The sequence below is a fragment of the Colletotrichum fructicola genome (genome assembly GCF_000319635.2).
Source record: "Colletotrichum fructicola Nara gc5 chromosome Unknown KSG_Nara_v1_contig08, whole genome shotgun sequence".
Taxonomy (NCBI): domain Eukaryota; kingdom Fungi; phylum Ascomycota; class Sordariomycetes; order Glomerellales; family Glomerellaceae; genus Colletotrichum; species Colletotrichum fructicola.
Window position 1 is genome coordinate 3,341,449 of NW_027094058.1, and position 13,067 is coordinate 3,354,515.

Here is a 13,067-nt window from a genome sequence, read left to right on the forward strand (position 1 = left end):
GGATCAGTCAAAGACAACGGGATCACGAGAATGATGTAGTCGATATTGGTGAATAGTCTCGTCGGACAGTCTGGCATGCAACGGCGACCTCTTCCACCAACGCCCTCCTCTAAGTCAAGATGAAACTCAATGTATAGCTCCGACTGATCGGTTGTGTCATTCTCGGGGTATGTGTTGAGTGTTTTGGATGTGATCATGTCGCCGAGCCTCCAGACAGTTTCAAGAGCAACCGACGAAAATGAAACAGTGATCTTGTCAGAAGATCCAGAGAGGCTTCCGTGGTTGTTTTGGTGGAGTATGGTGCCCGTAGGATCCAAGCCTGTGTCGAAGACAACGGTGCAGGAATCGACACAGCCGTCTTCTCTCCACCAAGGCTTTTGATCTCCGAGATTCCGCAATATTGTAGTAATGCATTTGGACAGCCAAGATGACATAGTCAAGTGTTCCCGGACGTGCCGCTCAACGACTGGACTGTCGTCACTCAACGCCGGTCGCCTCTGATCGTATTCACGGTCATCTCCAAGATGTCCAAATCCCTCGGCAAAAGTTCGGTATCGCGTAATGGACCTTCTGCATGTCGCGGCCCAATCCGAGGCTTCGGCAACACAGAAATCGATAGACTGATAGTGGTTGCTATGAATAACCTTCATCTTCGTAGCCAATTTTGCAAGACATGCAAGAACAACGACGAGCCAATACTCACTTCCCGATACCCTGATGGCTATTTGAGCTACAGTGGCCGTCATCTGATCGACCAGGTAGTGAAAAGTACCATTGATCTTTGATTCATCGGTTTCGGACGTCCGACGCCCCTCAGGAAGCTTTGTTCTTTGAAACCAGGGTGCTAATTCGCTTCCAGGGTATACACCAGGCACAGCGGGCTCACTGTCAATGTCAACGAAGCGACTAAGTACTTCGAAGCACTCCAGAGCGAAAGCTGAAGAGTCCTTTGAGTCAGGATCTGCCTCGTGTGCATCATCGACGATGCATACGAACAAAGTAAGACGTATCGCGTGCGCTAACGATTTGAGTTCCCTGAAGGTTTTGCCTTCGAACTTGCCCTCTGAAAGAAGGTCATTTAGCTCAACCCTGGGCTTCAGACCTTCTTCGGCACTCAAATTGAGCTGTCGAAAACGTCGTATCTCTAAGTCTCAAAGCCATTTGCGTTGGTGGGCGTCAACTCCATAGCCGTTCAGATCCCCTAGAAGGGGAATATGAGAATGGTGGTCGCGTATCTCGGGTGCCACGCTTCCATTTTCGTCAAATGAGCGCTCCAGAGAGCAAAAGCGACGAATTCGGTCGAATGAAGGAACCTGAGGGGGTGGAATTGACGGGTTGGTAGAATGGCAGTCATTCCCCCGATAGCCCTTTCGTGATGAGGATTTCATTTCTTCGGGTCAAGTGCGGGTGTGCATAGTATGCGTTGTGAGACGGCTGCGAGTACTAGACGTAGGGTTTTAATTCCACGATCGTACCATCGGCTTTAAGTATGCGTGTTTTCAGAATGTTGCTACCTGAACCAATCTTAGAACGCCACGTTTGACATGACTGCATGCCAAGACAGACTTCGGGTTCATCATGACGCGAGTTGCACATTGTGCGAATACAATCGCGTACGATGAATTAAAGCTCTCCGCTCCTATCGGGCTAGAGCTTCTGATACGATAATGTCGCCTTGCCGCTCATTGGCGCCAAGCGACTTTGACTCCATACTTGTCTTCCTTATTCCTGCTGCGTTACACACCCACAGATGTATTTTACAATCTACCCATACGTGCCCTGCTTCCCCCGTCCCCTCTTGGACCTTTTCCCACGCCTCCTGCCTTTTGATAGCCGCCAAAGATGGCTTCCTCGAGCCATATTCAGGAATTCAAGCGCATATTCTTCGAAGACCGCGAAAATTCAGTGGCAAGGTCAACTTCAGAAACAGAGAAGAAGGAGGAAAAGCTTGACGTAATCTCAGAATCAACACGCGCGCCAAGGATGCAGGTGCGGTTCCCTGCGTCACTTCAGCCTCAACCTGCGACAACTCCAACGATCGCACCCAACCTAAATTCTTCGTCTAAACCTAACGACTCGGTGCGAAGAGTGGTATCAGAGCAGATGTATGGATATGATACGGAGTTGCCACGCTCAACCTCGCCGAAAGATAGGAACGTAGCATCGGCGCATGACGATGAAAATGATTCGGATTCGTCAAGATCAGGCTCGTCAACGAACCGTTACGAGCAAAACGAGACCTTCCGACGGTCCAGTTGGTACGAAGAGCCGGTGACTACCGTTACAGGAGATGACGAATTGAAAGATGTCATCACAAAACTGTCTTCGAAGATGAACATCAGAATTCCATCTCAATCGCTCAGCAGCTCGAGCAGCCCTGGACATCTCATGTTAGCGCGTAGGCTGGTTAGGATTTTGCGAGGTGAGCTTGAAGCTACATTATCTGCAACTGAGACATCGAAAGATTTGAAGCAGAGTATTGAGAAGCTTATAAGCGACGTTTTACCGCGGAAAACATCGAAGATGAAACATGAGTCTGTGTTTCCGGAAAGCCCAGAAGCCCAACCAAAAGGTGTGTCCAAAGCACGCGTGGGATACTCTCAGCTTCGAGAATGTTTTTTCCAGGAGAACTAGTTTATGTGCCGCGCTCAGAGTTGGCCACAAACGATGTTTCTGGGCAATGTTGGAGAGTGGATCAATGTGAATACATAGAGTGGGGCACTTCGCGATGTCTAACGATGAACATTTTGGAATGGAAATGGGGTGCCTCTCCCAGGTGGGATTTTTGTCTGGTCGAAGGAACAATACATATCGAAGAGTACACCGGAAGGGTTTCATTTGAAGAGTTGGGTGTTATCCCTATGGCCATGATGGAATCGGCCGCCAAGGCGGTTGTTCAAGAGAAGCTTGTTTCCAGAGGGAAGGTGTGTATGGACTTGTTCAAGTCTGCTCAAAGCCTGTGGGAGTATCACGGACCTGTGACAAGGCATGCGGCACGTTGCAAGTGGTTTTCCCGACCGATGGCCCCCGAGATCAGCGGCCTCGATCATAGAACGGTAACACACACGAAGCAGTATGCTAATGTAAGGTCTTTTGTGTCCACAGAAAGGTGATAAACTACTGACTTCACTATGCAGATTAAGTCTCGAACCATTGTTTCGATAATAATCCCACAGATAACCCACGGCGAGAAGCAGACTATCTATTCGATCGATACCTCCGAACCGATACACAACGAAACCTACATGATGTTCTCTCCATGTGTATGGGTCCAGCCGGTCTCCTCATTATGCGCGCCTCTAGTAATGGTACACCTGAGCTACCTAAGTCCAGTCAGCTGGAAAGAAACCACTGTCGACGCCAAAGATGGGAAAGCCTGCGCACAGGTTCTGTCAATTTTGAGAACCTTTGAGCCGTCCAAAGAGGCCCATGCCCATCCTAAGGCAACCTCAGCAGGGCGGATAATTGTAGCTTATGACGACATTCTGAGGATCATCTTTGTCATGGGAGGTAAGAATTATTATTAGCCGGTTGATGTCAATTCAGTCCCAATAACCCTTCTTACTGTTTTCTAGCAGTTGCAGCTCATGACCAGAGGCCTCTACTCGAATTAGATCTTTTAGATCTTCCCCAAAACCAAGAGCAGCTGTTTCCTTATCTGGAGATTCGTTTGGACATGGCGGCGCGCCTTGGGGGGCTCATTGTTTTACACAACTTCGCCTCTTTAGTGGCAAGACGCTCGTTTGACAAGCCGGAGCGGTGTCAAGATATTACGAGTAAGTTCCGTGAAGATGATTAGGTCAAGCTTGTGTTTTGACCGGACTTTTTAGGGTTTATAGACTTTATTGAAGTCTTTTCTGGGATTGTAATTCTCTGCCTCGAGACAAATGACCTTTTAGACGGAAAGTTGAGGAAGCTTCGGCCTGTGTATATCGATATCGATGACGCTGCAGCAGTCTAAGGGCTGTGCCACCACAAATGGTTTCTTTTGTCCAGGCCTACATCAAATAGCTATTCCCTCTGCGGAAAACACAGCTTTCGTCTCCAATAATTGATATGGACAAATGAAACGTCGTGCATGACTCCCTCTTGACTAATCTGTTATTCTACCAAATACTTGGTGAGGGAAGAGTAGAACATACGCAAAGCCTGGCATGGATCCTTGTAGAGTCTTCCACTGTGCAAGACAACAAGCTTAGAGAAGGGAGACATCTCTAGACGGATCGGATAAGCACCTTTCCAAACGCGCTCGGCTCACTCCACGACCCCCGCTCAGCCGAGAGCAAATCGCGCCATGTTGAGACGGCAGCTGATCTGACCACCGCCTCCAACAAACCCCGAGGAGGCGTGCTTGGCGGGAAAATTACCGACCACGTACCGACGTCGCCAAGTCGCCTACGCCTGCGGGGTAATCAAAATGGCGGGAAAAGCAGCCTCAGTGTGCCCTCTGGACGGGTTTCTTCCGTTTTATCCGTCATCGCCATTCTAAGAAGAGTCATTCGCCAAGATGCGCTTGTCGTTAGCGAAAGTCTTGTCGTAGATGTCCAAGAATTCCAAGAGCGCGATCTGGGAGGGCTAGTGAGTGGTTAGCCTGTGCTTGGGTGTGAGGTTCGAGAGCTTATCTCGACGACGTGTGCTGCTGGGGATATGGTGCGCGGAAAAGGTGTTGATGAAATGTGAGACACGCGCATTGCCAGTACGGATGGAATGCATGGCATTTGAAATGATGTGACTCTCCGATGGAGAAGGTGAAGTACGAGAAGTTCGCTTCTTGAACCGACGACCCTCTCTTTTGCATGGGCAACCGCGCAATCTCCTAAAACCGACCCATCGGCTGACAGGCCGCGGTATGATACCCACAAGCCCTCCATCATGGCCGTTCCCATCTCTAACCATCTCTTGCCACGCGCCCAATCGTTCGACGCGCCATCTGCAATGCGACGCTGAACTCGCGCGACGGACATGACGGATACGACCACGGATAAGCTTGGCGAGGGAGGGCGTCCCTTTTCCGTCCGCTAATTGAGGTCCTCCCTCTACCGGTCCCAGCCTCCCTCGTGTTGCTTGCTGAGACGAACCCGTTTTCCCCGCACCCCGCAAACTGCCAAGTCCGGGGGTGGATTGGATCCATCTGGGGTTTTAGTGGGCGAGCGCGCGAGATGGGCGGTGGTTTGGAGCTTCTCCGCGGTTTTGGGGCCGGTGGGGACGAACGGGTTCTCCGCAGTTTTGGACTTTGGGCTTTTTGGTTATAAGGTGGTCCTGGCCAGATATAACTTGGGCAGAATTCTTGTTCTGGTCTGTGTCCGAAGTTGAACACCGAGGCAAGCTTGTTTCGACGTGGCGCGACTGGCGAGTCAGTTTCTTCCAACTTCAGTGCTTTGTTCTCTCGTCGTCCTTTGTTGTGCGTGGCGAACACTTCGTCAATATGGCTATGAACGCTCTGAGGAGCTCGCTTGAGAAGAGCGAGGTCGAGGCTGTTCATCACAGACCGTCTGGCGAGACGCACCTCGAAAAGGTCCCTGAGGCTATTGAGATCGGACCCTACCGTGTGTTCGGGTTGAGCACTGAGGATGCGGACTTTTACAACAACTACCCCGAGGAGTCCCGGAAGAAGGTCTTCCACAAGGTAGGATGAGTCGATGTCTGGTTACCGTGTCCGAATACTGACTTGATACAGGTCGACAAACGACTGATCCCCATGTTGGCGTTGTTGTATCTCATCTGCCACATTGACCGCGCCAACATCGGAAATGCCAAGATCGAGGGCATGGTTGAGGACTTGGGCATGTCGGGCGTACAGTACAACACCGTTCTGTCCATCTGTATGTATCGCGATGGAGTGTCACCTCAACTAAGCTGACCATGATAACACAGTCTTTATCCCCTACGTCCTCTTCGAAGTCCCTAGCAACATCATCCTCAAGAAAGTCAAGCGCCCCTCCACATACCTTGGCACTCTGACGCTCTGCTGGGGCATCGTCATGACATGCACCGGTCTCGTTCGTAACTTTGCCGGCTTGATGGTCACCCGCATTCTCCTTGGAATCTTCGAGTAAGAACATCTCAACCCCGGAACCTCCAGAGTTCTTCTGCTAATCACCCTCGCTCAACAGGGCCGGTTTCTTCCCTGGCGCCATCTACCTCTGCTCATACTGGTAAGCCACATCCCTCCCCGTCACCAAACCCCACCCCCGCTCACACCGGGACAGGTACATGCCCAGCGACCTCTCCGTCCGCATCTCCTACTTCTACTGCGCCTCCGCCCTCTCAGGCGCCTTCTCCGGCCTCCTCGCCGCCGCCATCGCCGAGATGGATGGCGTCGGCGGCATGGAAGGCTGGCGCTGGATCTTCATCCTCGAAGGGCTCGCCACCGTCTGTCTCGGCGTCGCCTGCTTCTTCCTTCTCATCGACACGCCCACCCTCTCCACACGCTGGCTCGACCCCGAGGAGATCCGCTACCTCGAGCTCTCCATCTTCATCAAGCAGGGCGGCGGCTCGCGCGACGAGGACTCCGACCGCAAGGTCAACTGGCACGACCTCAAGATGAACCTGACCAACTGGCGCATCTACGTGCAGGCGTATTTCCTCCTGTGCCAGAGCGCGCTGTCGTACGGCATCAAGTTCACGCTGCCGACTATTACCAAGGCGATGGGCTTCGCGAACACGCAGGCGCAGCTGTTGAGCGCGCCGCCGTATGTGGCGGCGGCCATCTCCGCGGTGAGCTTCGCCAAGGTGTCTGACCGGTTCTTCTGGCGCATGCCGTTCCTTGCTATCCCGCTGGCGATTGTGGCGGTGGGGTACTCTATCATTCTGTCGCTGGACGGTGCGCTGGCGGAGAAGAGGGGCGTGGCGTACTTTTCCGTCGTGTTGGCTGTGATCGGTATCTACCCCATCCAAGCCGCTGCGGCGTCCTGGAACGCGAACAACATCGCCCCGGCGTCTCGACGAGCGATTGGCATTGCGCTAATGAACTGCGTCGGAAACGTCGGCGGCATCGTGGGAAGCTTCATGTATCTCGAGAGCGAGAAGCCCAAGTACCACACCGGCTTCGGGCTGAGTTTGGCGTTTGGCGGCAGTGGACTGATCGTTGCTCTGCTTCTCGAGTGGAGCTACAAGATTGCCAACGCGAAGAAGGCCAGGATTGCGGATGAGGCGAAGGAGAAGTACACTGAGGAGGAGCTGTTCAAGATGGGAGACAGGTCGCCGCTGTTCAAGTACGTGCTGTGAGCAACAGGGGCGGAAGTTGCTGCGAGCGTTAGAAGGAAGATTGTGATTATTGCTTTTGTAGCTCTGCTTTTGACACCCATATCTGCTCGTATACCCAATACCATTACGCTTTCCTGGTAAACACCTTGCTTCGCTCAAAACTACAAGCTCGAAACACTCAGTGACTCCACCAACATCCTGACGCAGTACACATCATTTCTCTCTCGTCGATACCAAAACAGCAGCCAAAGTCCCAGCACACCCCATCAAGATCAACGCAACAACCACAGCAGCGATACAGTCAAACTTTCTGCGGCGGTTGCGCGCCTCAACAGCCAACTCCTGTCTGAAACTCCGAGCATAGAAGCTCCTCTGACTATCCATTGTTCTTGGGCGTTCCTTATCGAATTCGTAAACGGGCAGCGCATTCTCACGCTCGCGTCTGCAAATTTGGGCGAAGTATGTGTTGTCTGGCGGCGTCGGGGTATGAAATGTTGGAGGTGCGGTGCTGATTGCGTGGGAATAAGGCGGGGGATTGGGCGGGAGCGACACCCGTCTGGTGCGCTCGATTTCGCGCACGAATTGTGGTTTTGGGGGCAGCATTGCTTCGTTTACGACGGGGGGCTCAGGGTGAACTGGAAGAGTTTCGGTTGGTTCGGTAACGAGAGGAGGTTCGGGATGAGCTGGAAGAGTCTCGCTGGTGTCGTTTACGACCGGAGGTTCTGGGTGAGCAGGGAGTGTTTCGCTTGTGTTTGTCATGATGAAAGAATATTCTGTATTCAAGGAGATTGGATGCTTTTTTCTGATGATTATGAGAATTCAGCACGAAGAATTGAGGCTGGGGTGGTTGGCTTTATTGTACGACCCGTTGTCGAGGCTCGCGGCTGGTGTAGGACGGATTCGGGATGTTGCAGCGTTGAAAATGTGGATGCTGCGGTGATGGGACGAAAACGGTCGTACAGCGACGGCTGCGAGCGTTACGCCCCAACCCCCTGTTGTGGACGAGTTGAAAACTGGATAGAGGTGGTCTGATGAGATCATGCGTCCAATAGACCATTTTCTAACGAAAGCCGGCGACTATGCAGGCATACCGGACGGTCGGAACGGCGAGCGGCCGGTCGCACGGAGATGTGGGGCCGTAGCCACCGACGCAAGCCGCATTCTTCACCCACGGTCTCGAAGACGTTACTGAGTAAATTTGGTTTCATGGCATTCCAACGCCTATTTTTAACTTGCAGACAAAAGAAATGCGCCGTAGACAATGCGGCAAACGAATGAACACGCGCCTAAACGCCGTCGCCGACCTATGTGTACACGCATCAAGTTATGCCGTCTCATGCATTGACCTCATCCTCGTCCAAGAACCCCAGCCCGCTGTCATACTTTCTTCTCTTCCTCCCGGAAACTCTCCTTACCAACTCCCCGGAAAGCAGCCCCTTCTTCACAACAGTCCCGCCCGCAAGCGGTGACTTCGACACACCCGCCGCCGGCTCCATCACCTTCTTCGGCGTCCGGCCTGCCGCCCTCGGCGGTGTGCTAGTCGGCGTGGTCGACTCCTCAACCTCATCCGCCAAGAACTCCCTGCTCATACTCACAACTCTCTCCAGCTCCGCCTTCATCTGGTCAATAACCTTCTTCGCACCAACCCGCTCCTCCGCCATCTTCCCCTCCAGCCCCTTCTTCTCGATCCTCAGATTCTTAATGCTCTCATGCGCAGCCCTCAAACTCTCATTGACCCTCTCGACTTCCTCCCTCAATTCTGCGACCCGTGCATCGCGCACCGCGAGAGCGTGGCCACTGCGGCTGTTGACAGACGCCACCTCCTTCGCCTTGCTCTCCTCACTCTCGTCAAGCCTCCTCCGGAACGCCTTCGTCTTCGCTACGGCGTCGGCGAGCTTCGTCTCCAATTGCGCAATCACACCCTCTTTGCTGCGCAATACCCGCCGCCCAACCTCGATCTGCGCGTCCTTCGTCGCCATCGCATCGCGGTTCTCCCCCTCCATCTTACCAATCACGCCCTCCAGCTCCATCACGTCGCGGATGTACCCGTTCACGGCGCCCTTGAGCCGGTCGACGCTGACGCGCAGCTCCGCCGCCGCGGCATCCTTCTGCGCCAGCTGCGCTTTCGCGCGCGCGAGGTCGTCGTTGAGGCTGTCCATCGCGGCGACGCGCGCACCGAGCTGCTGCCGCAGGGAGAGCTCGAGCTGGTGGTACTCGTCGATGGCGGCCTCGTCCTCTTTCCCGCGCTTGGCGAGGTCGCGGAGGCGGGTGAGGAGGAGGTCGAGGACCTCGGCGCCGTGGGAGGAGAGGGGGAGGGTGATTTCGCCCGGAGTGAGGTATTCTAGCTCGAGGCGGGCGGTGCGGAGGGCGCCGGTGAGGGAGGTGATGATTTCGGAGGCGTCGGAGCCGGGGAAGCCGAGGTCGCTTAGGGAGCTGTTCAGGTCGAGGAGGGCGGCGGTGCGGTCTGAGACTGTGCGAAGGAGGTGGTTGACTTGCTCTTCGATTGTTTGCAAGGGTTCAGAGTCGCCAGTGGCGGAGGGGGTGAAGGCTGATAGCTGGTCTGAGAGACGGGTGATGAGGGAGGTGTAGGATTCGAGGGTGTTTGTAAGTTTTAACATCTCATGGCGAAGGGAGGTGAGTTCCTCTTGGAGGGAGACCTTCTCTGTGTCGCGGAAGGAGGTTTGGACGCCGGCATTGCAATGTGACGGAGGCGTGACCGAACCTCTATGAGAAGACGGCGTCATCGGGCCCTCGGCGACCGGACTCGTGAGGGGCGGAGTGAGGAACGAAGACCTCACCCTCGTGGGCGTGCTGCACACAAACTCAGCCATCGTCGCGTCTCCAAAAGCAGTCTCATCAGCCAGCATCCTCTCGCCCGCAACGGACTCAGCCTCGATGGTATCCGTCTCCATGTAATCATCCACATAAGGACCCCTCGCCGCGAGCGTCCAGTCATAGCAGCTCTGCCCTCTCACTCCAGAGCGGTTCGAGAGCTGCTCCTTCAGTGTCTCGACCTCCTTCTCAAGCCCCCAGATGCGCTCCATGTCAATCACGATGGTCGCGTTCTGCAGCTCGTAGATCTCGGCGTCCTTCTCTTTGAGTTGCGCCCTCAAGCCGTCGATCTCCTCCTTGGTCTCCTGCGCGCGCCGGCGTTTCTCGGCGGTGATGGTGTTCATCTCCTCGCTGAGGCCGTTGCGCCGGATGCGGCGCTGGACACGGCCGTCGAGGACCTGGCGGAGGGGGAGGAAGTGGGCCTCGCCGCTGTGCGGTAGGTCGGATGAAGGTGTGGCGCCGCTGCCGGAGGGTGTGCGGGACACGGGGGCCGAGTGCCGGCGCGAGGTGCTTGGGGTTCCCTTGGTGAGGGTTGTGCGACGGATCATGGGGGTGAGGCCGGTGGAAGACAGGCGGGATGTTGTTCGCGGTGTTGAGACTGGTCCAGGGTCTGGGAAGCGCACTTTTCTCTTGGATGCTCTGTGTGGTGTTGATACTGGCGATGAGACCGAAGCCGAGGCAGCGGAGGGAGCTCCGGCTGCGCTTCGACGCGTGCGCCGCAGCGCAAGTGGAAGCTCTTCGCTAGACATCGTGACCACCTTTTCCTCAAACGAATGCAATTGACCAGACAAATTTCATAAATGACAGAACTTGGTATGCAAGAAAGATGCAGGTCAGGCCGTCCAACACCGGGTTTCACGACCTATTAAACGGGCCTGGTGTTCTCTCTCCCTTGTCGCTTGTAATGTTGATCGAGCCGTGGTGCTGAGAGTTGTTATCGCTACCATTGTTTATTCATTTCCTATCGCGGCCTAGCGCGCCCCGCCAGACCGCAAATCGGCCCCGCCTGCCGCCGCGACCCGCACCCGCGGCAGCCAATGGTTTTTGCTGCTGCCGCGCGCCGCCAAACAATCCCGACGCCGTTTGCGAAATGCGGCTGTTTGAATCGCGACTTTGCGATTGTGAGGCGCGTTGGACACGCTTGGAACGCCGTTGGGGTTGAGAGTCGCGAGTTGGTGGTTTCGACGCGATTATTGGCCCAGCTGGACCTTTGCCACTGGGTTTGAGATGGATTTCTCATGGCAACGGGTTAGGTTACTGTGTGTCGAAGCCAGAGCTTGAGAGCAGCACCGAGGGAACGAAATTCACCACAACGACGCTTTGCGCTTGAATTCTGGAGTGAATGCGTATCTGAAAGCCAGACGCGATTGTTGTTTTCTCGATTCCTCTCCCAAAATTCCCTGTCCACGCTAAGGCAGGCCGTCATTGGATGACACCCTGCATCGGCCCGCACCACACCTCAACCCCCCTTCGGATCCGCTTCGCTTCAACCCTCTCTCCACCACACACATCTCCACGACCCTCCCAGCAGAGAATCAAATTCCCTCTTTTCACGCTGGCCTCCAACAACAAATGGTTTCGTGGTGTAGTTGGTTATCACGTCAGTCTAACACACTGAAGGTCTCCGGTTCAAGTCCGGGCGAAATCATCCTTTGGGCGAATGGTTTAGTGGTATAATACTCGCTTAGCATGTGAGTGGTCCAGGGTTCGATTCCCTGTTCGTCCATCTTTTTGTCCGAGAGAGCTGTGGTGATGTTTCGTTTTAGTGGTTTGGGCTCCAGGTCGATGTAACTTGCGGCGAATTATTTTACAAAGTCCGCAAACTGGATGGGGGTGGGTTTAATTTAAGTATGTGAGGCTGTGCAGCCGTCATAACGAGAATATCATGCGATCATTGTTTTGACGATTACAATATGAAAGTAAGATCGTGTTCCGGATTTCAAACACATACATTGAAGTCCGTTGTATCGCTTCGCAGTTCAGGAATCTCTTTTGAAATTACCTACGATCTATCCAGCCTGTTTCTCCGTAGTCACAATCTCGAATATTGGAAGCGCAAAGGACTCCGTCACGTACATTTCCAAGTGATAAGAATAAAAGAATCTTGCAAAACGCACCCACACGATTTCGTCCTCACACAGCTCTTGTACCATGCCGTCATATGTCTTCCACTGTCTTAGTTTCGCCAATGCAATCTCTTCGGGATCGGTCCATGAATTTCGGAGCCAATATCTCCCCTTCACAATATCTAGTTTGTTGCCGGGCTGTGCAGCCGACATAAGAGGCATGCATGGAGTGATCGTGAGGTGACGCGCCTCATGAAACATCATACCGAAGCTCGTCCGCAGGACATCCGAAGCTACGCATGCGTTCTTGTGCCTATTGAACCACCATTCAGTATCAATACGGTCCACGTACTCCATGAGATAATGGGGAATCTCAGCACACCGACTCCGCACGTCGGTGACTGTAATCAGTGGGTTGTCGTAAAGCCATCTACTGCGAAGTCCCACAATCCTGTCTAGCCCTGTCTGAATGCTCCCTTCGCACCTGGGGCAATTGCAACACATGGCGTCGTCGCCATGTTTCCCCTCCGGATTCAGGCATTGTTTCTCCGGAGGGCTTTCTGATTCGCGCTTCATGGCCTCTTTTGCCACCAGATTGCTGATTCTGACAGTGACTTGGATGTACTTGAGTATTGAGATTCCGGCGTGGGGATCGTGAATGTTATCTTGGCATGATGCCTGCATCAAACGATGCAGCGTCTTGTACACAGCCGCGCGAGAACGGCGGCAAGTATATGCTAGAGGACATGAATTTGCGATCTCCGTCACAATCTCGTCGCTAGATAGGAATTTGTCTCGGAGAGGCCCGAAAGACCGTCTGTCTCGATAGCAGCAAGCTTCGGCGTCGGGTTCGTCCATATTTATGGCATAGGGGAGCATTGATGTTCCAAGCTCAAAAATGGCATTTTGTATCTCAAAAGGGAGTTTACTGATCTGTATCATCTTCATCTTCGGTTCGGGTAG

At 53.8% G+C, this 13,067-nt stretch overlaps 3 protein-coding genes across 3 annotated transcripts; 2 read left to right on the forward strand and 1 right to left on the reverse strand.

The window, feature by feature from the left end:
• Positions 1–3,305: 3,305 nt before the first annotated feature.
• On the forward strand, positions 3,306–3,961 carry CGGC5_v014001 (uncharacterized protein; the record flags this gene model as incomplete). Its single annotated transcript, XM_032026651.2, has 3 exons — positions 3,306–3,510; positions 3,576–3,776; positions 3,831–3,961. The coding sequence occupies 3 exons, from the start codon at positions 3,306–3,308 to the stop codon at positions 3,959–3,961; spliced, it is 537 nt and encodes a 178-aa protein (XP_031876864.2).
• A 1,464-nt stretch (positions 3,962–5,425) lies between these two features.
• Positions 5,426–7,227, forward strand: CGGC5_v014002 (putative transporter; the record flags this gene model as incomplete). Its single annotated transcript, XM_032026652.1, has 5 exons — positions 5,426–5,626; positions 5,678–5,822; positions 5,875–6,052; positions 6,114–6,155; positions 6,210–7,227. 5 exons carry the CDS (start codon positions 5,426–5,428, stop codon positions 7,225–7,227), a joined length of 1,584 nt encoding a protein of 527 aa, XP_031876870.1.
• A 1,313-nt stretch (positions 7,228–8,540) lies between these two features.
• On the reverse strand, positions 8,541–10,787 carry CGGC5_v014003 (uncharacterized protein; the record flags this gene model as incomplete). The annotated part of the gene is made up of 1 exon (XM_032026655.2): positions 8,541–9,950. The coding sequence occupies one exon, from the start codon at positions 9,948–9,950 to the stop codon at positions 8,541–8,543; it is 1,410 nt and encodes a 469-aa protein (XP_031876896.2).
• Between the last annotated feature and the right edge of the window lie 2,280 nt (positions 10,788–13,067).